Below are 24,534 nucleotides of genomic sequence, written 5' to 3'. Positions count from 1 at the left end.
GTTGAATCATTAGTTTGAAAGAGGCTAGTAGATGACATTAGTTTTGAAGTAAAAATCAGCATTGTAGATGAAAGTGCCAGGATTCCTCAAAGTGCTGAGCAGATCATTGTTGTCTGTCTCTCTGATTTTGATAGTCCTTTTTCCTCACCTAGAAATGTCTTCCCTACTCCTTTCCTGTTTTTTCTCTGGATCTGTTTCTAACTTCTTGCCAATCATGTATGGCCTTGTTTTTAGTTAGCCACTTCAAATTTGGTTTTTTTCCCAGTTAGTTGATGAAAATTTCTTTTAAAGGCTGTTGGATCTCTAAGTTCTCCATAGCCATTAGCTTATATTAGACAATTAATAATTACTTGAGGAGAATTGTCCATTTAAATTAGACCAGTTTTTTCCTAATCTTGAGTTTTCCGATGTTCTGTGATATCTCAGGGTTTTGATAGAAAGACCATCATGTATTTGCTAGGATTTGTTAAAATTCAGTTAATTTAATTTAAAAAGCTATTCTGAATCACTTGGTGGAGTGTGATAAGAACAGATTCCTGGGCTTTACTCCCAGAGGTTCTGGTTCAGGCAGAGCCCTGGATTCTCTTTTTCTGAACAGACTTCCCTGGCAATTTATGTGCAGCCAGATTAAAGAACCACTCGTACAGAATTTTTAGGAAGGAGGAGTGAATAGCAAAGAATAGTTAAAAGCAAGCAAGAGTCAGATGAGATGAAAAATTAAATACCTAGATAGTAAAGCTGTAATTAATAGACCAAATGGCAAATAGAAGTTAAGTAATTTATTAAGATAAAGTACAGTGGGTTATTTTTAGAAGGCATTCTTTGAAGAAATATGAAACATGTTGAGCTCTATTAACACTTAGTCATGTAACCTTAATGTCTTTTTCTTTCAGTGAGAGCTATTGAGTAGAAAGTGATGCACAAAATGATTACCCTAGACTCTCTACCCTTTTTGAAATAAAGATCTCAAGATTGCCAAACATTTTCACCTGAAGAAAGTAACATGATTTCTTGAGCTAAGCTTTTGCTGAGGAATGCAGAATCTATGTAGCTTCATGAAGTTAAAAAAAAAAAAATCTAGAGGAGGATAACTGGAACCCACCTCAAATATTATATGGAGTGTAGTTGTAATTATACCCTTGTTGTTTTACGATGATACAGTTAGAAACACACAGCAGTTGTAGCTGGAATTTAAATGGAAATTGAAAAAAAACCCGTTTTATTCCTCAACTTTCTTTTTTTCTATTTAATTAGTCTCTTTCAGATGCACTGATTTCTCTTCAGATGGTGTATCCACGAAGGAATCTTTCAGCTGACCAGTGGAGAAATGCTCAATTATTGAGTCTTATCAGTGCACCCAGTACAATGCTTAACCCTGCACAGTCTGACACTGTATGGTTCTGTATTTTCTTTTTTGAATGAAAATAGTAAAGTTGATTTTTTTAAAAAAATATCAGTTAAGCAGTGCTATTGCAGTTTTTCTTCTAGTAAGTATTAGCCTGTCAGTGAAGTTTATTTATTGTAAAATGCTCAGTATTTAAATCATACCATTTAGTTTTTGTATTTCTAGATTCTGATGCTAAGTTAGTAAAATTAGTAGTATGAGTATTTTCTTCTAAGGTTTAAAAATTTGCTTAGCCTTATTATGGTAGAAAATTTGGAAGATTCAGAAAATTATAAAGAAGAAAACAAAAATCATCCCAAATCTCACCAACTAGAGAAAATCGCTGTTGTATTCTGTTACATTTCTTTTCAAGCTTTTTTCTGTGTATATGAACATAGATGTTACGCATATGGAGAATACACACACATAATTACTGATTTGGGTGAGACAGTGAACATCGAGGTACATAAATCTTTTCTTTAACTTGACTAAAATTTTATCCTTTGGAATACTGCAAACTCTGCGATAGACTTGGGAAATTTGTAAGTAGTCATTTCCCAGATTGAAAACAATTTAGCAACAGTATTTTTTAAAGAGAAGTTTCAGGGTGTGTAAATGTGAAAGAGGCACAGCTTTCATTGTCCTTTATGGACTGCAAGTATAAATATAGGTTATAAAACTTGCATCCAACTTTTCAAATATGTTGTGGTGGTATTTGAACCAAGAGTTGAGTAGTCAGACTTCTCAGGAGGAAGAGGAGGAGTGACTCAGTACAGAATATTTTTTTTAAGAATTTCTTTAAGCCACAAATTTATATTTTCTCTTTTTAAGATGCCTTGCGAATATCTCTCTTTGGATGCCATGGAAAAATGGATTATCTGTAAGTAAAATTGGTTAGTTTTTGATTACCCCCTCAGGTTTAAGTTTTAGAGAAAAATAACAGGTAACATGTATTACTTTTGTGCCAAGCACTGTACTAAGACTTCTATGTACATTACCTCATTCAATCCTTATACTCACCCTGTTAGGATAGATGGTCTATTTTATAGATGAGGAATCTAAAGTTTCGTCCACACAGCTAGTAAGTGACAAAGACAGAGAACCCACACTAAATCCAAGGCTGATGGTCTACATTATATTTCCTCTCAACACGGCCATCCAAACTAAATTTTTATTTTATTTTTAATGATTTTCTTCATATTGCATTTATTCAGTTAAAGTTTTTGGTCTTAATTACTTTAATATATGTAATAGATGACTCATATGTTTGCATGGGAGATAAAATTACTTGTTTGCACTCCTAGGAAGTTCACAAACTATGGGAGAAATAGACACACAGATATAATATAAATGAGAAATGCTATAATTTTTTCTACCACCCCAGGTCCACTGGCAGAGGGGAATAATTTTGAGCAGTTTGTGCTTTTTAGTTCTTATAGTTCTTGTTTCTTAATTTATTAACATTTAGGTACTATTTGATGACTTTTTATTATACTGTTTCTAAAACTGGTGAAGGACCAGTTTTTCTTTTTTAGTGATTTTTAGATTGATACTTTTATAAAATACAGTGGAACTGAATTACTGGAATTATCAGAAATAAAGTAATAAGCAAAGACAAAATAAAAGCCCACATTTTAATTATTAGATTCAATTTAATCTAACAATTTGATTGTTGTTAGGTTTCTACTTATAAATTGCTGTCAGTGAAAAGTTTTCTAAATGATAGTTTCTAAATACTCTCAGTTCTCTACTTAATCTCAGTATGCACTGGCAGTTTGAGTAGCACTGTTATTAGTAAGAAAGAGGAAGAATTTAGCACACACCCCCTGCCCTTAGCCATTTTTATTAATTATAATTTTTATGTTGATCAGGTTTGGATGTTTATATTTTCTTTTATAATGGTAGTTAAGGTTTTCGTGCTTTGTTGATTTAAAAACACAACTTTCAGAGTATTGATTTTGCTCAAAAGTATGGTGATCCTTGACTGTTTTATGTTTATGGATGTGTGGATAAAGAACTAGTGTGATTAGTAGAGTTAGGTGGCATGAGTTAGGTGACCTCTAGCATTAAATAGGACTGTTTCCCCGCAGTCTTTACCTTAAAAGGGAATGCTGAATGCAGGCTTTGTGTAATGAGCCAGGAATGTGAGTCAGAAGACAGACTACCCTAAGGGGAGGATACCTGGGCATGGAAAAGGCAAACAGATTTGGGATAACCACAATTGCCCAAAGTAAGGAATGTTTACTCAGTTTTGCTGCTTTCATTTATTTGAGCCTTGAGTAGAATTAATAGAATTAGGTCAAACTGTGCACTTCTCTTTTTGACATCAATTCCCACTCTAGGACTTTCTATAGAAGATGGTCTACTTTCTTTAGAGCTTTGCTCTAGATTAGTTCAAAGGCTAGCAGTATCATCTAGGAACTTGTTAGATATGCAGAATACTGATCTCTACCCTAGACCTACTGAATGAGAAACTCTGAATGGATCCCAGCAACCTGTGATTTAATATGCCTTCCCAGTGATCCTGCTAGAAAGCTAAAGTTTCAGAGTCACTGATCTAGATTATAGCCTAGGACCAAGCATTGTTGAGGGTCTGCAATGTTGAGGACCCTGCTCTTTTGAATGCAGTTACACCATAACTTATCCTGATATTCTTTTCAGGGTCTGTTCTTACTCTATTAATTACACTAAGAGGACTCCTTGGGAAAGACCTCTTTTTAAATTGATAGTACAGTCTTTCTTTCTTCAAAGATTTTCTCCAACTTTCTTGTCTAGTATTGGTCTTCTATCTTGTTTTCTAATATTTTTATGGCTTAAAAAAATTTTTTTTCCTGTCCTTTTATTGGGACCTTAGTGGGGAAAGGAGGTTAATGTGTGCTTCAATTAATAAATTGTCTTCCTAATCTTGGGCTATTTTAAATTAATTTACCTTTTATTGATCTTATCATAAACAAATGAATATATCTTAATGTATAATGTGACTCATATCTTAAAAAAGTAAAATATACCGTAACCCATAATGAAACTGATAATATTCTCAGAGAAATTTTATTATCAACAGCAATCTTGTGAATCTAAGTATACATTGAGGTACAAGGCACTAAGTGAAATTTCATTGTACTAAGGGGATTAGAGTATAAAATGTCAGTATATGGGACTTCCCTGGTAGTACAGTGGTTAAGAATCCGCCTGCTAAAAAAAAAAAAAAAAAAAGAATCCGCCTGCTAATGCAGGGGACATGGTTTCGAGCCCTGGTCCGGGAAGATCCCACATGCCACGGAGCAACTAAGCCCGTGCACCACAACTACTGAGCCTGCTCTCTAGAGCCCGCGTGCTGCAACTACTGAAGCCTGTGTGCCTAGAGTCCATGCTCCGCAATAAGAGAAGCCACTGCAGTGAGAAGCCCATGCACCACAACGAAGAGTAGCCCCCCCACTCGCTGCAACTAGAGAATGCCCGTGCACAACAATGAAGACCCAATGCAGCCAAAAATAAATAAATAAATTTATTTTTTAAAAACAGTCAGTACATGAGGCAAAAATTTTTACAAAACTTCTCAAGGATTTTTAAAATTTTCATACAGTATGTTCTATTTCTTTGGTTACGTACTAGATCAAATAATTAGGCTTGCATTTAGGGGCCCTGTTGTATGAAAAACATCTTAATATATTTCAGGAAATTAAAGGAAGTTCAATGTACTTTTGTTTTTGTTTTTGTTTTTTTTGCGGTACGCGGGCCTCTCACTGTTGTGGCCTCTCCCGTTGCGGAGCACAGGCTCCGGACGCGCAGGCTCAGCGGCCATGGCTCACGGGCCCAGCCGCTCCGCGGCATGTGGGATTTTCCCGGACTGGGGCATGAACCCGTGTCCCCTGTATCGGCAGGTGGACTCTTGACCACTGCGCCACCAGGGAAGCCCCAATGTACTTCTGTATGTATGACTTCTCAATATATGCTTAACAGTTAGCTTGCTTGTATAGTGACCCTTTAAAAGGAAGGTTGAGCTAAGAATAAAAGACAAATGGCAAGTTAAATGTTAACGATTCAGGAGTTTAAAGATGGGAGTGACTATTGAGAGTCAGAGGGAAATCTCAGAAAATAGGATTGAATTTGTAACTGGCCAGTACGGTACCTAGTTTATAATACGCACTCAGTAATGTTGAAAGAATGAAAGATGAGGTTCTATGGCCTAGAATAGAGCGCTAGGGAGGACATCAACAAACATACAGCATTACACATTTGTGTAGGATTTCTAAATTAGATGACAGAAGGTAAAAGATACTCAAATTCATATGATAGAGAACAGCGTAATATATTGAAAGAATATTGGACTTTAATGGTAACTGCTTGAGGCAAAGTCTAGCTCTAATACTTTATTAGTATAACTTTAGTCAAGTCATTGACCTTCATTTCTTCAATTATAAGAAAAGGATACCACTGGTTCTTTCTACACTATAGGATAATCATGTCAAAGGACTTATTTAGTAACTATAATTTGCTATGAAAATGTGAGATGCTATTTAATTTCTTCTGGAGATTTAGAAGAGTAGATTAGCTTTTTCAGTTTTTGTAAAAACTGTAGTGATTACTGTATTATGTGTAAATTGGTAGCTTCTGATCTCTGGCTTAAAGTATCTTTTAATCATTTTTTAAAACCACTTCCTTCTCAACCCAGAAGTGACATTTTTTCCCATTTCATCAGTGTAGGTTCAAAGCACTGGTTTTGCAGAGTACAGAAAATTATATTTGAAAAAGAGAAATATTGCTGGTATCTTGTATGTATATGTATTATTAACTGTCACTTAAAAGCCTCAGTTTAGTGATGTTAATGTTTCTTTACTTTTAAAAAGCTACCCTGTAACTGAAATAATCTAACTTTGGAATACTTTTATATTTGCACTTCTTTTTCATTTGTTTAAAGTTGGATTTATTTTGTGCCATGGGATCCTAAATACTGATGCAACAGCACTGAACCTTTGGAAGCTAGCTCTTCAAAGTAGCTCTTGCCTCTCTCTCTTTCGGGATGAAGTTTTCCACATTCACAAAGCTGCAGAAGACTTATTCGTAAACATACGAGGGTATGGCATTTTCAGTATTTTTGTCTTTTTTGGAGAAGAGTAGTGAGTGGAATATCTATTAAAGTTTTGGAGATAGAGAAGGATCATATTACACAAGAAGATATAGCCTATACCAACTTACCAGTCACACCAAGTTGTTTTTAGCAATGATCCTGATATTTTTTACAGGTAATTTCACAGGTTAAAAAATCTAGTGTTCCTGCCCTTTCAAAATGTACATTCTAGGAGAAAGAAGATATGTACTGTTTTGCATATTGTAATATGGTTTTAGACATAAATATTACTAAAAGCACAATGTACATTTTAAGAGTTGAAATTTTTAAAAGTGCTATTTTACAAGTGTATTTTAGAATATCTTGCATTTAGAAAAGTATATGAATCAATCAAAAACACTTCATTAAATTAATTATAACAAGTACAGAAGTCAGACACTGCAAAAAGGAAATCATGTTTCCTTATAATAAGGAAGTATTCTAAGTGATTCATTCCCTGTAACACAAATGATCCTCAAATTTGTTTTCTTGGAATTTTTAATGCCTGCATTTGTTGAATTCAGGCTTGGTTTTAAAATGTTTTGAAATTAGGAGCATCTAAAATATCCTGGGGGTCCCCCGAACCTGAAAATATTGAATAATTGTGTTGGGTTTGTCAGCTTCATAGAAGTGAAATTTACCTTCATTTGTTTCATATCCAATTCAGTAATGTCGTAAAGAAATTGAGATTTTAAAAAATCTATTAGTTATTAAAACGTAAAGCTATGTCTAGTACTGACAGTTTAAGCCACTATACTATCTCAAATTTTAGTGTGCATGTGAAGTACCCTGGGATGCAGATTAAAATCCAGGTTCCTGGGCATCACCTCTAACCTTCTGTATCTCCTTTATCTGTATCTTAGAGAGATTAAAGAAATCTGCCCTTCCCCCCCCAGTAGTTTATTGAGGTAAATTTACAAACAGAAGAATGCATAAATTTTAGGTGTACAGCTCAACAAGTTTGCATATGAATACTCTTGGTGACCACGTAGATGAAGATACAGAATATTTCCGTTATCCCCAGAAAATTCTCTTGTGCCTCTTTCTGATCAGTACTGCCACCCCTGATCCCTCTCGCTCTAGCCTTCTCAAGTGACCACTGTTTTGATTTTGTCACCATAAGTGATTCTGATATTCTCATGCAGGTAGTCTCTCAGTCATAGTACGAGAAACAGTACCCTCTGTATTTTTCAACTCTTAGTTCACCTTCTATTATATAGGGTGGAGTACCTGGAAATATCCTGTGTCGTTGTGGGCTTTGTCATTTTCTGATTGATTCAGTTCAAAAATCCTGAAACTTATGTGATGTCTTAGCATACTGACATCCTGTCTGTGGAATTATATTTAAATATATGTAAACATTTAGAACCAGACAGTCTCCATATATCGAGTGAGCATATGGTACATATGGTACAGATAAGTTTAATGGCATCATGAAACTGATTGTCTTTTTGTTACGCCTTTTTTTTTTGTCTGTGCCACACGGCTTGCAAGATCTTAGTTCCCTGACCAGGGATTGAACCTGGGCCCACAGCAGTGAAAGCCCTGCATCCTAACCACTGGACTGCCCGGGAATTCCCTTGTTATGCAAATTTTTGTTAAATTTACCATTTAAGAATCTCTGTATTTAAAGTTGAAAAGTTTTAATTTTTTATTAAATCGTGAGTGATTGATCCAACTTAAAATGTGAATTATTATAGTAATTACAAGTCAGACCACAAGTATAAGAGCTCATTATTTATACAGGTCAGTGATTACAGAATTAGTGTATTTTGGACATTTCCCTAAAGAACACAAAAATCTTAGCGTACTTAATTTAGAAGTTGAAGTTCTTGGTCTAAGTGGTTTTAGCCAGGTTGTCAGGAAGATAATTTTTCTTTAACATTTTAGGAATTTTGAGTTTTTGCGTTTAGTAGTAAGGAAATTAACATATATTTATTAGCTTTTATTTTTTAGATGGTACCTTCAAACTGTTTGATGTTGGTGTTCAGTTTCTTTTATTTAAATGTTTTTAATTCGGAAAAAAAAGTGTTTTTTTAAAAATGGTGAGTAAAAATCACCCATAATTCTGTTCCTTAAAATGATTTAAAGTAGCCAGATGCTTTCCTGCCCCAGTTTTCTCCACCACAAAAGCCGTATTCCCAAACAGTCACTAGTATTGATCACTAGTATGTGTCCTTTGAGAAATTTTTTTATGCTTACGAGATAGCATAAAAAGTCAAGTGATAAAAAGCCAGAAGTAATAGCTTTGTCAGCACTTCCAATTTTTGGAAATCACTGCTAATTATATTAGAAGTATAATTTTAATATCTCTATTGGGGGTTTAAGGAAGTGTATTTAATAAAATAAAAATCTACTTGGTAAATTTTAATTTTATTACTGGATTTTAATATAATATGAGATTTATTTTTCTAAGAATAGTTGATTGGATACTTAAGGTGCTAGAAAAGGATGTGGATAGACTTCTTCCATGTATTTCCAGTTTGAAGGCCAGTTTTTCTTGTTGATAATAAGACATTTTTAATTGACTAGTATTTGACTAACTTATTTTTACTGTTATTGACCAAATTAAGATTAACATATTTCCTTTTTTTTTCTTTTTGCTCATAGCTATAATAAGCGTATTAATGACATAAGAGAATGCAAAGAGGCAGCTGTGTCACATGCGTAAGTAGTTCTAACTTACCTGTGGAACTTTTAATCAAGAATTCCTTTCTTAAAGCATTATTTTGTTGAAGTGAGTGCAGATTAATGGTGTGTAAGATATGGTCGTAGAAGTGAAAGACTTTCAACCAACGAGGAATAAGTTTATAACGTCTGTATCTGTACCAGAGTACAGTGTATTAACACCAACATCTCTGTATTGGTGCTAATGCAGACAGATTTTAAGTATTTTTGAATTGTTTTTAAAAATGCTCTAAGGAATACTATACAGAGGACTTTATTTTGGTATCATTCAGTTCTCTTATTGCCACTATGCTTTGGTGCCAATACTTTGCAAGTTATGATGATTTTTATGATACTTCATGAAAATTGACATATCTTTACACTCTCCCAAATGATATTTACTTTTCAAAGTATGTTAATCCCATACCTTTCCCAAATTTTAGTAAATATATTTTATTAGTAAATATATAAATTAGTGTATTTAAGATGTTTGAACAACTTTTCAATTTTCTCATGAATAATTTGATATTTCATTTAATTGTTATGTATGATATACTTGTATAGAATAGTTTCTCCAGTAAGTCTAGGTAATGTAGAGATAACATTATCTGATCCATCAGTATTTCTATAAGGCAGAGAAAGATAAGCACCATTGTCACAGGTAAAAATATAAAACCACAAGAAGTTTTAGAATTTAGGTTTAGGCTGTAAAATGGATATTGGGAATTTAAATCATCTTTATTCATTGCTAACTGTAGTATATTATTTCCCATGCATTTTTTCACTTGAATAAAGTACTTATATTATTATAAAATCATTCTCTAGTACAAATAACATACTTTGGAATGTGTTAGAATTTCTTTCCTGACCTACAGAAATACATATGATTATGACTTATTCATGTGTTAGACCCTAGGCAGATATATGGTGTCTCAGCTATCTTTTATAAAGATCTTTTAAAAGTAAGGCATTTTTATTCCCTTTATTTATTATATAAAACAGGTATAAATAGTGAGGAGTAGTAATTCTTATCCTTCATTAACACGTGCCATAGTACTCCATATTTTCTCTCGATGTTAATATTCCTTGCAGCGACCCTGAGTAGCAAAATAATCAAAACATTTGCCCACTTTCTTCTTAGATATTACACCAGATGTGTTTATTATTGTCAGTTAAAAGAGAGCTTGTCATTAGAATTATACTGACATTGTAAAGGTACTATATATTAGGCATCATGAAAGATGTATTTTTTTGAGTCAGATGTCATCATCCCTGCTTTATAGATGAGAGGCTGAAGCTTAGAGAGATGGAACCTGAGGTCACATAGGCAAAGATTGGGTTTTAATGTGTCTTCTAAAATTAATCTGTTGTGTCACAGCTTAATTTCTGGTGTTGCATATTTCTTCTATCAATACTTAGTTTTTTGGCATATGGTGTGTGTGGTGTGTGTGTGGCCGTTTATTTTTTGCAACTATCTAAATTTTAAAACTTTTTTGGAATGGTGTATGTTTTGAATAGTATGAGGAGTTGGAATTTATAGAATATTCTGTGATTTTTTTTCCTTGTTAATGTGTGAGAATAAATTTTTCTAATTTGTATTTTATTTTTAAGATACCTAGTACATGAATATCTATGATTATCCTTTCCTCATCTTTCTGTTTTTGAACAGTAGCACCAAATAGATTTCATCCCAGTACCTTATTGAATATAGCTTTTATTTAGTCAGTTTCTTTTTTGTTGTTTTGTTTGGGTTTTTTGCGGTACGCGGGCCTCTCACTGTTGTGGCCTCTCCCGTTGCGGAGCACAGGCTCAGCGGCCATGGCTCACGGGCCCAGCTCCTCTGCGGCATGTGGGATCTTCCCGGACCGGGGCACGAACCCGTGTCCCCTGCATCGGCAGGCGGACTCTCAACCACTGCACCACCAGGGAAGCCCCTATTTAGTCAGTTTTATATATTTGATAGGAATATACTTAATAAAGGAGGATATAGATTATCAGATATTTATTAAGTTATATTTATTGATTCTATGTGGGGGTGACAAGTATACAATAGAACAGTGCTTACTTTTGAGGATTTCACAGTATAGTTTATAGAGTGCTAGTCTATATGGTACTAAACTGGCAGAAATTATTCAGAAATAGACATCTGTATATTGGGAAATACTTCTTGAAGGATTGGTCTTGAAGTTTGGGTAGGATTTTTATAGCTAGAGAGAAGAAAATAAGCGTGGTTAAAAACAGCACAAGAAAGGCAGGGATAAAGATGAGATTGGAAAGTCACTTAATGACAAACACATAGAAGATATTTGTAAGGGCTTCTGTTTCCTAAGAAAACTTTGGAAGTTGACCCTGAAATGATGTTATTTAATTGCCAATAATAAGTTTACTAGAAACAGATAAACTGTAATGGTGGGTGTCTTTCCCTATAGCGGTTCAATGCACAGAGAAAGACGCAAGTTTTTAAGGTCTGCACTGAAAGAATTGGCTACTGTCCTCTCTGATCAACCTGGCTTGCTAGGTCCCAAGGTAATTGATTTAATCCTTATTTCAACTACAATCAGTGTGTCATATTAAAATTTAAAAAAATTTTTTCTTCTCTCTCTGTGAAATTTTACAAAACTTTGAGTCAGGGACTACATAAGTGTATTTTATATTTAGCTGAGAGTGAATTTGCTGACTTGGCACTCGTAAATCAGACCTTCCTGCATTTTCCTCACATCTTGCTTATGTGCATGCTTTCCCTGATACATTGAAGTTTTCCTCTGTTTTCTCATTTCTGTCTTTTAAAGTTGGTATTATCAGTTTTGCTAATGACTTTTCACTTGGAGAAAGATTATGAATACGTTTTGTTTTTAATCTTTGCATGAGAGTAAATAATGTTATTATTATTTTTTTAATATCTATCAGGCACTTTTTGTTTTTATGGCATTATCCTTTGCCCGTGATGAAATTATCTGGCTACTTCGTCATGCAGATAACATGCCAAAGAAGAGTGCAGATGACTTTATAGATAAGTAAGTTTAGCAACATTTAAAAAGTATAATTTTTGTATATTTTGATTTATGGGCTATGGAATTTGGGGACTAAAATAATATTATTTTTAAAAACTTTTTTTAAGGCTTTTATATTTGTCGTAATGGAGGGAGTATTTATAATATATCATTAGGTGATATGAATTACAATGCAAAGTCAACTTTAGCTTAGAATTAGGGCTTTAAATGTTTTCTCTTTAGTACTCTAGGTGGTCATAGAATTCTTGTTTGTTTTCTTGCTATAGTATAGTATTTCTTACGGAATTCATGTTTCAAAACTATGTACTACACAAAAATTTGAATAAGAATCCTAATGGAGTTGCAACTGTGTCATTTGTAATATCTTTCTCTCATTTTAGTCCACGGTCCCTCAATACAAGTTAGGTAAATGAATCAGAGAAATAAGAGCATACAGAAAAATCTTACTTCTCCCTAATACTGTAATCTTCTTTCATTTATGATTTTTTAATGATGTATTTATGAGATGTCCTCATTTTATTTTTATTTTGTATTTTCCTTTATCAGTCTTTTATTCTTAGCTTTTTTTTGCTTTCCATGATTTATTTATATGAAATAATATAAAAAGAAATTAGTTGACATTAAATATTTAACAGTGCTTTTCTAAGGAAAAAACTTAATGTAGCAATATCAAAGGCATTTCATATTTTCCTTGAGAACAGTGAATTTAATTTTTGAAATATTTTTCTTGAATTTTTTTAAAAAGGCACATTGCTGAATTAATATTTTACATGGAAGAGCTTAGAGCACATGTGAGGAAATACGGACCTGTAATGCAGAGGTATTACGTGCAGTACCTTTCTGGCTTTGATGCTGTTGTCCTCAATGAACTTGTGCAGGTAAAAAATTATGTCATATTCTCCCTTTTGTTCCTTATTTCCCTCCTCTCTAATAACTGATTTATTTGCTCAGTAAACATTTACGAAAGTAATCTTTTGCCAAGTGGTGAAGATACAAATGTAAGTAAGTCATGGTCATATTTTGTTAAGGGGATCATCATCTAGAAGGGCAAAAACATTTTGTTGTAGTTCAGTGTGATGGGCATTATGCTTACGTGTGTATAAAACTCATAGTGAACACATGCAGGGAATAATTCTTTATCTTGGGGGTGGAGAGGTACAGTAACCAAATTATAGAGGGTCTTGCAAAAGAGGAGGTTAGTCATAAATCAGATTTAATACTTAGGAAGATCACCCTGACTCAGTGTTGGTGATAGATTGCCTGGGGCCAAGTGAGGATGCAGAGAGATCAGAAGAAAAATTACTGTAGTAGGCTAAGTGAGAGCTGCTGAGAGCCTGAACTTGGGCAGTGGCTATGGAGATCAAGAAGAGTTCATGGAGACATTATAATTGATAATTAAGTATTAGAGGAAAACAGAAGATAAATCTTTTTGCATAGTGTGTTAGAGAATGGCGAGTAAAAAAAAAAATTCATCTAGATGTCGTAGTTTAATAAAATGTCCTAATTTTATTTTCAGTTTGCATTTTCTTCTATTGATTTTTAGTCTTAGCTTTTTTCATTTTTTTGCTTTCCATAGTTTCTTGATTCAGTCTTTTTAATCTTAATATAGATTTATTTTTATGCCAAATAAATTGACTTTAAGGAAAATAATATTTCAGTGTTTTCATTTTAAAAAATCAGATGTCTATAAACTACTATAAGCTAACATGGTACAGAGGAAGAGCATCACGAATTATCTTTATATTAAGACTACTCTAAAACTACTCGTTTTCCACATAAATAACCATACTTTGATATCCGAATTTTCTTTCAAACCTACCTAAAAATGCAAATTAAAAAAAAATTGTTCATGTAATTGTTTACCCTGGATTATATACAGTTTATAGTTTACTATCCTAAACTAGTTTATTTCTTTTATCCACTAGATGGAGCTCATATGCTTCCTTTAATAATGTCTATTAAAAGGGGGGATAGAAAAGCTGATTTTATGCTTAGAGTGTTATTGCTTTGCTGCAGTTTTTTTTGGAATAGTTATTACTTACCAGATAAACCAAAGTCTACTGTGCTATCACAATCTAAAAAAGTAAACCAGACTCTTGGTTTCATGGCATTTTGAAACTTACTGTGACTAGTTGGATATTTATTAATACATTTTACAGATTTATGTTAAAGTGTTAGAATTTTTAAGTCACTCCATGTCTTTTGGTGTCTTTTATATAAATTGGATTTTAACAATACTGAGAAAATTAATTTTTTATTTTTTCTGGGATTATAGTAATAGTAGTAGCAGCAGCAATAATAATACTAATATTAATAATTGGCAAATTTATTGATAGTATATTACTTCTCTACAACAACTTTGTGACGGTAGGTATAGTGAAGAAAAAAGACCTTATGTAACTTGATCAGTATTGCACAGTTCATGAGTAATAGAGCCACTATTTGAACTCAAGTCTTAACTCAAATGTCTGAGCTTTTTACCACCCACTTCTGTTGTAAAGTATATGCATAGTGTTTTTAACCATTTGTTAGGATTTAAATTTAGAACTAAGATTAACCTGTTAAAATAGTTCATTGTAATAGGTATTAAATTTTTTTAAATTGTGGTAAAATATACATAACATAAAAGTTACCATTTTAACCATTTTTAAGTGTATAGTGTAGGACATTGTGTACATTTATATTGTTGTATAAGTCTAAATATTTTGAAAATTATTTATGCTTTTTGTGAGCTAAGCATCCACTTTTTAAAAAGTTAATCATTTAGCATCTACTTTACATGCAGTTATCAAATATTCACTTTTTTTAGCCAGTTTGAGAGGGATTTTTTTTTGGCCGTAATTTTGTTGAGGTAAAATTTATATATGATAAAAATCATCCATTTTTAGTGTACTGTTTGAATTTGGGCAACTGTGTACATTCATGTAACATCACCAGTCAAGATGTAGAGCATTTCCAACACTAAAAGTTTTCTTCTGCACCTTTGTAGTTGATTCCCTCTCTAGACCCCCAGCAACCCCTTGTCTGCTCTTTGTCACCTTTTGCCTTGTAAAAAAGTTTTTCCTATAAATGAAATTGTCATGATATGATTTCTTATTTTTCATTTCTTTCAATTAGCATAATGTTTCTGAGATTCATCCATGTTATTGTGTGTATCAACCTTCCATTCCAGAAAGGAATGTTTATTGCAGAAAAATATTCCATACTATGGATATGCAAGTTTGTTTATCCATCTACCAGTTGATGGACCTATGAGTTTTTTCCCAGCTAGATGTTTTTATCATTATTTTTTGATTTTCAGAATCTTTCTGTTTGCCCTGAAGATGAATCAATCATCATGTCCTCTTTTGTGAACACTATGACTTCTCTAAGTGTAAAACAAGGTAATAAGTCTTTTAAATAAAAACATTTTCTTGTAATCAGGTTTCAAATTAGATTATTAAGGAGAGGATTTAGCAGTTAGTTTTTACAGAATTACTTATCTTATTTTGGGACATATTTAACCTGTTCTCTTTTGTTTTAACTTTGTTCATTCTGAAGCAAAGGTTTCCAAAATGGATGTGTGATGATTATAAAATCATAAGAAGTATAGCTTAACATTTCTTATTATTCAGCAGGGGGAAGAAAGCATTTTGTAATATAAAAAAATAATAAAGAAAAATGAGCACTCCACATCGTAACAAAGTGCATATTTGGTCCAAGCATTACCTATGACAGTAATGGATACCACTAATAAAATGGTTAATCTGGGCAGGCACTTTATATGTATTATCCTATTTAATCCTCATCAGTGTTAAAAAGCTGTTACTACTTTTATTTGACAGATTTGGAAACTTAAGGTTTAAGGGTTAACCTCCCAATTATTTAACATGGTTTGCCCACACTCTAACAGATGTTAACTACTACAGTAGGATCTTAAGTTCAGGTCTGTCCATCTCAAAAGTTGATGTCATATAATAGACTGCCTCTCCATTAGTTGAATACTCTATTCCAGTAGACTGATATGATGTTCTAGTTTTATAATCTTTAAGTAAAAGGTAACAGAAACCTTGAAAATTTCTGAGTAATAAATTTATTTAGTTTTATTAACCTTTATAGTTATCACACTTAAGTAATGAATCTACTGTAACCTTGCCTGGTTGTGTTTGGTTTATATAAAGTTATTTTGTGGGACTTCAGCATGCTATCCAAAGTTTCTATTTGCAGGATTCCTCATGCTCTATTTTAGGTCCTTTAAATTGACATGTAAGCAAACTGAGAGTCACAGGGTTTAGGAGAGAAGTCTGTACTTTACACTTCTCTTAGCATAACTGCCTCCTTTATCATCATCTTTATAGGATATGAGAATTATTTCACTCTTACCTATTAAATTATTTTTAAATTGCAAAATAAACATAATATGAAATTTACTATCTTATCATTTTTAAGTGTACAGTTCAGTAGTGTTAAGTATACTCACATAGTTGTGTAATAAATATTCAGAACCTTTCATCTTGTAAAACTAAAACTCTAAAAAATAACAATTCCCCATTTTCCTTTCCCTCCAGCCCCTGGATCCACTATTCTACTTTATGTTTCTATGAGTTCGACTATTCTAGATACTTCACATAACTGAATTGTACAGTATTTGTCTTTTTTGTCACTAACTTATTTTACTTAGCATAATGTCCTCAACATTTGATCCATGTTGTAGTATGTGGCAGAATTTATTCCCTTTTTAAGGCTAAATAATGTGCCATTGTGTGTTTGTATCACATTTTGTTTATCCATTCATCTGTTGATGGACTTTTTTTTTTTTTTAAGATGTTGGGGGTAGGAGTTTATTAATTTATTTATTTATTTTTGCTGTGTTGGGTCTTTGTTTCTGTGCGAGGGCTTTCTCTAGTTGTGGCAAGCGGGGGCCACTTCTCATCATGGTGCGTGGGCCTCTCACTATTGCGGCCTCTCTCATTGTGGAGCACAGACTCCAGATGCACAGGCTCAGCAGTTGTGGCTCATGGGCCTAGTTGCTCCGCGGCATGTGGGATCCTCCCAGACCAGGGTGCGAACCTGTGTCCCCTGCATTAACAGGCAGATTCTCAACCACTGCGCCACCAGGGAAGCCCCTGTTGATGGACTTTTTGGTACTTCCACCTTTTGACTGTTGTGAATAATGCTGCTATAAACATTCGTGTACACATATCTTCAAGACCTTGCTTTATTCTTTTGTATATATGTCCAGAAGTGGAATTGTCTTAGCTCTTAAATTTTAAAATGTGATTATAGGTTTGTATAATTACATTATTACAAATTATATTAATTACAACTTAATTACATTAATTTGGTTTGTAATCTTTTTTCTATTATTGTAGTTGAAGACGGGGAAGTATTTGATTTCAGAGGAATGAGATTAGATTGGTTTAGATTACAGGTAAGAATAATTTTCATTGTCATTCTGTTTTGTTATTGAATACCTTAGTTAACATGAAAACATAACTTAATATGAAAAAAATATTCATTATATACCTATTGAAAAGACTCCTTTTGTATAACTAACATAGTCTACTTCATGAAAGAAACTTTTTTTTATTGAGGTATAATTAACATGAAAGGTTCTGTTAGTTTCAGGTATACAACATAATGATTCAATATATAAGTATATTTTGAAATGATCACAGTAAGTCTAGTTAATATCCGTTACCACATGTAGTTACAAAGTTTATTTTTTCTTGTGATGAGAACTTTTAGGATTTACTCTTCTAGCAACTTTCAAATATATAATACAGTGTTATTAACTATAGCCACCATCCTGTACATTACATACCCAGGACTTACTTATTTTGTAACTGGAAATTTATATCTTTTGACTACCTTCACCCATTTCACCTACCCCTGACTCCCTGCCTCTGGCAACCACCAATCTGTTGTCTGTACCTGCAAGTTTGGTTTTTTCTTTTGTTCATTTTGTTTTGTTTTTTTGTTATTTTATATTCCACATATAAGTAAGATCATATGGTATTTGTCTTTCTCTGTCTGACTTCTTTCACGTAGCACAATGCCTTCAAGGTCCATCCATGTTGTCACAAATAGCAGGATTTCCTGCCTTTTTCATGGCTGAATAATATTCCTGTGTGTGTGTGTCCCACAACTTTTTTTATCCATTCATCCATCAGTGGACACTTAGGGTGTTTCCATGTTGTGGATATTGTAAATGATGCTTCAGTGAACAAAGGGGTGTAGATATCTTTTTGCATTAGTGTTCTCATTTTCTTCAGGTAAATACCCAGACATGGAATTGTTAGATCATATGTTCTATTTTCAATTTTTTCAGGAACTTCCATACTGTTTTCCATAATGGCTGCACCCATTCCCATTCCCACCAATGATGCACATGGATTTCCTTTTCTCCACATCCTCACCAACACTTGTTATTTATTGTCTTTTTGATAATAACCATTGTAACAGGTGTGAGTTGATGATTAGTAATGTTGAGCATCTTTTTATGTACCTGTTGGCCATCTGTACGTCTTCTTTGGGAAAAGACCTATTCAGATCCTCTGCACTTTTTTAATTGATTTGTTTTGTTTTTTTGCTATTGAGTTGTATATATAGAAGACATAATTTGTATTAGTTGTTAAATTTGGATAAATATATTTCTCACTTATACCAATATAAAAGTTTTGATTACAGTATCATATTTTTTACATAACTAGGTTTTTGGGCCACGTAGTCTTTGTTATAACTACTCTGCCATTGTAGTGTGAGAGCAGCTTTATTTAATATGTAAACAAATGGGCATAGTTGTGTTTCAATAAAACTATTTATAAAAGCAGGCAGCTGGCTCACAGACCATAGTTTACCATCCCCTGATCTAGTGCTAAAAGCTTCATTTTTCTGAAATGCAGAAATAAATATTAGACTTAAAAAGTTTTTATTCAATATATAACCATCACATAAATAGTTTTTAAGGACTTTTTAAAATTCGAGCCTGAAATTTTTGTATGTACTGTAAATTTAATGATAGAATTTAATTGCCCCTTAAATATTTCTCGTAATTATGGGGAAACTGTGGCATGGTATTTTCAATAACTGTATATTTAAAAATAATAATAATATGTTCTCATTATAAAAAGTCAAAGTATCCAGAGGTAAAGTAGAAAAGGAAAATTCGCACTTTTCCCAGTTTCATTCCCCAGAAATATTAACTCTTAATAATTGGCCTATGCAGTATCCTTTTAGATGTTCAAACCTATAAATGAGGTTATACTGTATACTGTTCTGCAACATAAAAAAATTTTACAGTGTTTTAATTAAAAGTGAAAATATAAGCACCATGTGTTTGAGGAAGAGATTTTTAGATGAATACAGTCTCAGGAAGCACTCATAGAAAGAGCATAGTTTTCTGGCAGTCTGCTTAGTTCCCTGAGGTGCTTTTGCTTTTGTTAGGTTCTTTCCTTCCAGTGTCAAAATATATAGGTACTTTTCTGTCTGTTGATCTGTGTTCTACAACAGCATATTTTTAGAAATTAAGATTTTATAAATTAAGCCACAGTTTTAAGTAACTTGCCTGAGATTACAGAGCTGGTTAGTGGGAGATCAGGGGAAGAATACTTGAGATACCACCATCCCCAAATGTTTAATGTGTATATATTATAGGTTATTTTCTTCCAGTTAAAAATAAAGTTTAGAAATTAACATTTTCTTGTTTTAAAAAATGCTCTGGGGCTTCCCTGGTGGCGCAGTGGTAGAGAGTCTGCCTGCCGGTGCAGGGGACACGGGTTCATGCCCCGGTCCGGGAAGATCCCACATGCCGTGGAGCGGCTGGGCCCGTGAGCCATGGCCACTGAGCCTGTGCGTCCGGAGCCTGTGCTCCACAATGGGAGAGGCCACAACAGTGAGAGGCCCATGTACCGCAAAAAAAAACCCCCCCAAAAAAAAAACTCTGAAACAATACATAAGCAGTGCTTATAAAATGAATGAAAATAGAAGTTGAATTACTCTGCCAAAGGATATATACATCAAAAATTTTAAAAGTCATTGTCACAAAGTTTGAACTGCTTTCAGTCTCTTACTCTTAGTTTGTGGGAGTGCCTAAACCAACGTTTAGGTTCAGAGAATTTTAGAGATTTAGATGCATTTCAAATATACCCTTATTAAATACTTCCAGGATTCTTAAACTTATTCATTTGAAAAATTTACTTGAGAATTTTACCTTTGTCCAGTGCAGTCATACAGCAGAATATAAAGCATCTGAGTGAGCATTAGAGATATAGAATTGATATATCCCTCTGTGAGATTTTTTAATTTTACTTAGCTTATAAATGCAACACTGTAATGACATTGCTATCTCTCTTCACATAGTCTTCCTTCTTTGTTTATCTGTGTATCCAAATTTCTTCTTTTTTTTTTTTTTTTTTTTTGTGGTACGCGGTTCTCTCACTGTTGTGGCCTCTCCCGCTGCGGCGCACAGGCTCCAGACGCGCAGGCTCAGCGGCCACGGCCCACAGGCCTAGCCGCTCCACGGCATGTGGGACCTTCCCGGACCGGGGCACGAACCCGTGTCCCCTGCATTGGCAGGTGGAGTCTCAACCACTGAGGCACCAGGGAAGCCCAAATTTCTTCTTTTTATAAGGACGCTGATCATATTGGATTAGGGTCCACTTTAATGACCTCATTTTAACTTGATTACCTCTCTAAAGACTCTTTACATTCTATGGTATTAGAGATTATAATTTTGGGGGACATAATTTAACCCGTAACATTGCTCTTAACCAGGATTGTGACATACAGTCACTCAACCCCTTTCTATTGCATAATAGGTTCTTATTGTTTAGTGATAATAGGTCAGAACATACCAAGGAAGAAATAATGGGACATAAAACTGAGCCAGAGAAGTCTTAACTAGGAAAAGGGGGCAGAAGTGCGAGGTGGGTGGCAGTGTCCAGAATCTAGGAGGTTTGCAGAGATTATTAAGAGCAGGTCAACAATGAGGGTTCTAAGACTACAGACTAGACCACAGGATGCAGGATATAAAATATTGACAGTAGTATTATGTAATCTGTAGAAGAGTACAAATCCTCTTTTGGGTATTTTATAAATCTGGCTATGAAGACAAGGCATAAAACATGAAAAATTAAATAGCAGTTTAAAAATCTAAAAGCTTAAGTTGAAATATGCCACCAACAGAGTATGATTAACAATTAATTATAGTTTTCTTAGGAAGGAGAAAGTTTTATTCAAGTTGGAATTGCTAGTAATGGCTTTATAGAGAAAGCAACGTTTTAACCCAGACATTGAAAGATAGGTAGAATTTGAATAGGAACATAGCTTACACAGGAAAGGGCAAGTAAAGAAACTTTTTAGTGTAAAGTATTACTACAAGAAGGAAAATATCAATATCTTCACAAAAGATATGAATGATCTGCATTTGATCAGTGATCTGGTAGAAGGACAAGAGTTATTAGGTATAAGCATATGGCCAGAGAGAGATGTCCTGAGCTCTATAGATATCACTTCTTGAGTAGAGCAGGGCTAGAAGGATAAGCATTTGGGGGAATGTTATAATATGCTTTGTGCCTTCACTGGAGTCTTTGTAGTCTTAAAAGAAGAGTTCTCCTCCTCTACATGTATTCTCTGCCATTTTTTTCTGCTTCCTAAGGCACCTCATTCCACTGTGTCTCATTAGTCCCTTAAGCATCTTCAGTCACTCTTTCTTTTAGCTTCTTCTCTTCTGCCTTCTAATTTACGTGGGTTGTTCAAATCTTAGACTTTTATTTAAACCAATTCTTTTTTAGTAATGTATGTTTCTTCTTCCATTGTTGTCAGGCATTTCAAATGAGTGTTTTAAATCAAATTATCTCATTTTGTCACCATCTATTTCATCTGAATTTATTTTCACAGTGATATTTTAATTCAGAATTTTTAAAATGAGGCTCAGTTAATGGAAGTCTTTATTGAACTCATGGCCACTACTGGTTTCTCTTTATACTTTAAATCTGATGAAAGGTAAATTAAACTTCCGTTAGACTGAGTTTGTGATGAATGTCCAGAATATATCTTGCCATTAGAGTACTGCCATCATATTCCTCATTCTCTCCCCTTTACTGGCAGACACAAACAACAAATATAAAACTCTGCTTTGTGATGTGTCTGCCTCAGTGAATGGTAATTTCCTCCATGTAGAAGCTGAGATTTCCCATTGTAGAAGCTGCGGTTTGATTTTTATCCTACTTAAAAGGCAGTAATTATTTAGTCTCTTAATATTTCATGTGTACTAGCAGAAGACATGGGGGTCTTGGATCAGAGACAAAGGACTTAATTCACTGCACAGGAAGTGGCATGAACATCAGTATATATACATCATTTTTCCCTTGCTTCCGTGTCTCATGTGGGTAGTACAGGGAGACCCAGATGAATGCTATGCATTGGTCATGTCTTGCAGCTAAGGAGGACTGAGTTTGAGGAACCCTCTGTTTTGTCATCAACAGTAAGCATACTTGCTCTTTGTTCCAGAGGGACACATTTCTTTATTTCTCAAGTTTGGTAGATGCAAATATAATCCCCAGAAATGGCCTGGATAGTGAGTGGTCTGGGCCTTGCGTTTTTGGCATATCCAGCAGGGTGTGTAGGCACACATATGAGATTTATGAAGGAATGTCTCCCTAAAGCCAGAACCCTGGCCATCATCCATAATTCTCTGTTGCCTCTCACATCTAGTCATTCCCAGATTAAACACTTTTGAATTGTACGACCCTAGACCATAGCATAATCCTGTCTGGATTATTGCCACCACTTCATCCTAACAGATCTCTGCCTCCTGTTCCCTTTCTGCCCACCCCTCTCTGTTTCCCCTTCCACAAAGAATAATCTTTCTAAACAATAATTAGCTATCACACAGAACCTTCGGTGGTTCACCAAAAAGTTTAAATTCTTTAACATGATTTTCAAGGATCTGCAGGATCTGGTTGAATCTTTTCTTTTACCATTTCCTTTCTCTTCTTTGCACTCTAACCACAGCCATAGTGAGCAGTGTTTTGTTCTGTAGGCACCCCTCCTATTCTTGTTCTCCACCCTTCTGAAATGTCCGCCATCTGTGGGCAGGTTTCGCTTTCTGTGAGTTGGTACCTCTTTAGGTTTCCCTCACAACCTATCCTGATGGTTTCAGTTAAGACCTATTGCCTTTTTGGTCAACGTACACTAATTTTACCATCTTCACAGTGGTTTTCTGGAATCCATCAGTTAATACAATGTGTTATGTTATCCAGTTTTTAATGATTCAGTATAATCTAAAACCTCCCTGAATCAACATGTGCAATACCTACTTTCATCTTATTGTTTCCTATATATGTTTTCTCTTGAAATAGATTGAAAACCTCTTTTGGTAGGGACACTGTGACAATTCATTGTTTTATACTTTTGATGTTGTAACTTCACTTATTTTGGGCATTCAGGATGAATGACCCATGTATTAGATTCTGTTTTATGGACAGTATTTCAGTTTATTTAAAGAAATTCTTGATAGGAATTTCAAGTTTGGGTCACTGTAGACAATTTTTAAAAGGTGATGTTGCTCATAATAAACTTTAAGTATTTTTCAGTAGTGGATGTTTTTCTTTTTTCTTTCCCCCCTGTAGACTTGGTCTATACCTAAAGTCATTACCTAAACTACTTTTGTTTTTTGCTTTACTTTTACAGGCATATACTAGTGTCTCTAAGGCTTCACTTAGTCTTTCAGATCACAGAGAACTTGGAAAGATGATGAATACAATAATTTTTCACACAAAAATGGTAGATTCCCTGGTGGAAATGTTGGTGGAAACATCAGATCTCTCCATATTTTGGTATGTTGTAATTTTCTTTAAATCAGAATTTGAAATTTTTATTATCCAAAGGTATATTTCTTGATTATTTATGTTAGTGTGGTGCTTAATACAGTTCAGTAATAGACTCTTAAGAATAAATGGAATAGTGGACAACTTGCCAATAAAATGAAGTTTACCAAGTTGGGATTTTATATCTATTTTTCTCTGTAAGAGCAACTCTTACTGATGTGAATTTATTTTTTACACTTTCTTTGAGGAGGTGAAAACAGTCACTTCAGATTGTGTCATTAGACTAAAGGAAAAAAGTTTTGGGTCAGGGTTAAATAGAGCAAACATTGGAAATTAAATAGCACATAATTTCACTCTGCAGTATTAAGTTAGACATTAATATTATGATGATGTGGTGACTATTCCCTCCATTGTGCTCCACTCTCCTTTGCTTCTATCATATAGCTCTTTTGTTATACTTAGTACTTTACAACTCTTCTTCTCCCCCACATAATATGGTTCTTTTTAAAATTTATTTATTTATTTTTGGCTGCATTGGGTCTTTGTTGCTGTGCG

At 33.9% G+C, this 24,534-nt stretch overlaps 1 protein-coding gene across 1 annotated transcript in view; it reads left to right on the top strand.

Annotated features, from left to right (window-relative positions):
* The window catches only part of NCKAP1 (NCK associated protein 1), a 96,801-nt gene that overhangs the window by 38,018 nt on the left and 34,249 nt on the right, over window positions 1–24,534 (top strand). Inside the window, exons 7-16 of the mRNA XM_082841330.1 lie at window positions 1,255–1,392; window positions 2,216–2,264; window positions 6,303–6,459; window positions 9,102–9,158; window positions 11,588–11,684; window positions 12,066–12,172; window positions 12,915–13,047; window positions 15,471–15,552; window positions 17,521–17,579; window positions 23,843–23,988. Coding sequence (XP_082697456.1) covers window positions 1,255–1,392; window positions 2,216–2,264; window positions 6,303–6,459; window positions 9,102–9,158; window positions 11,588–11,684; window positions 12,066–12,172; window positions 12,915–13,047; window positions 15,471–15,552; window positions 17,521–17,579; window positions 23,843–23,988 — 1,025 coding nt within the window. The remainder of the gene's footprint in view (window positions 1–1,254; window positions 1,393–2,215; window positions 2,265–6,302; window positions 6,460–9,101; window positions 9,159–11,587; window positions 11,685–12,065; window positions 12,173–12,914; window positions 13,048–15,470; window positions 15,553–17,520; window positions 17,580–23,842; window positions 23,989–24,534) is intronic.

The sequence above is a fragment of the Leucopleurus acutus genome (assembly GCF_964270905.1).
Source record: "Leucopleurus acutus genome assembly, chromosome: 6".
Lineage (NCBI taxonomy): Eukaryota > Metazoa > Chordata > Mammalia > Artiodactyla > Delphinidae > Leucopleurus > Leucopleurus acutus.
The sequence above is the reverse complement of the archived record's forward strand: the minus strand, read 5'-3'. Positions and strand labels throughout refer to the sequence as shown.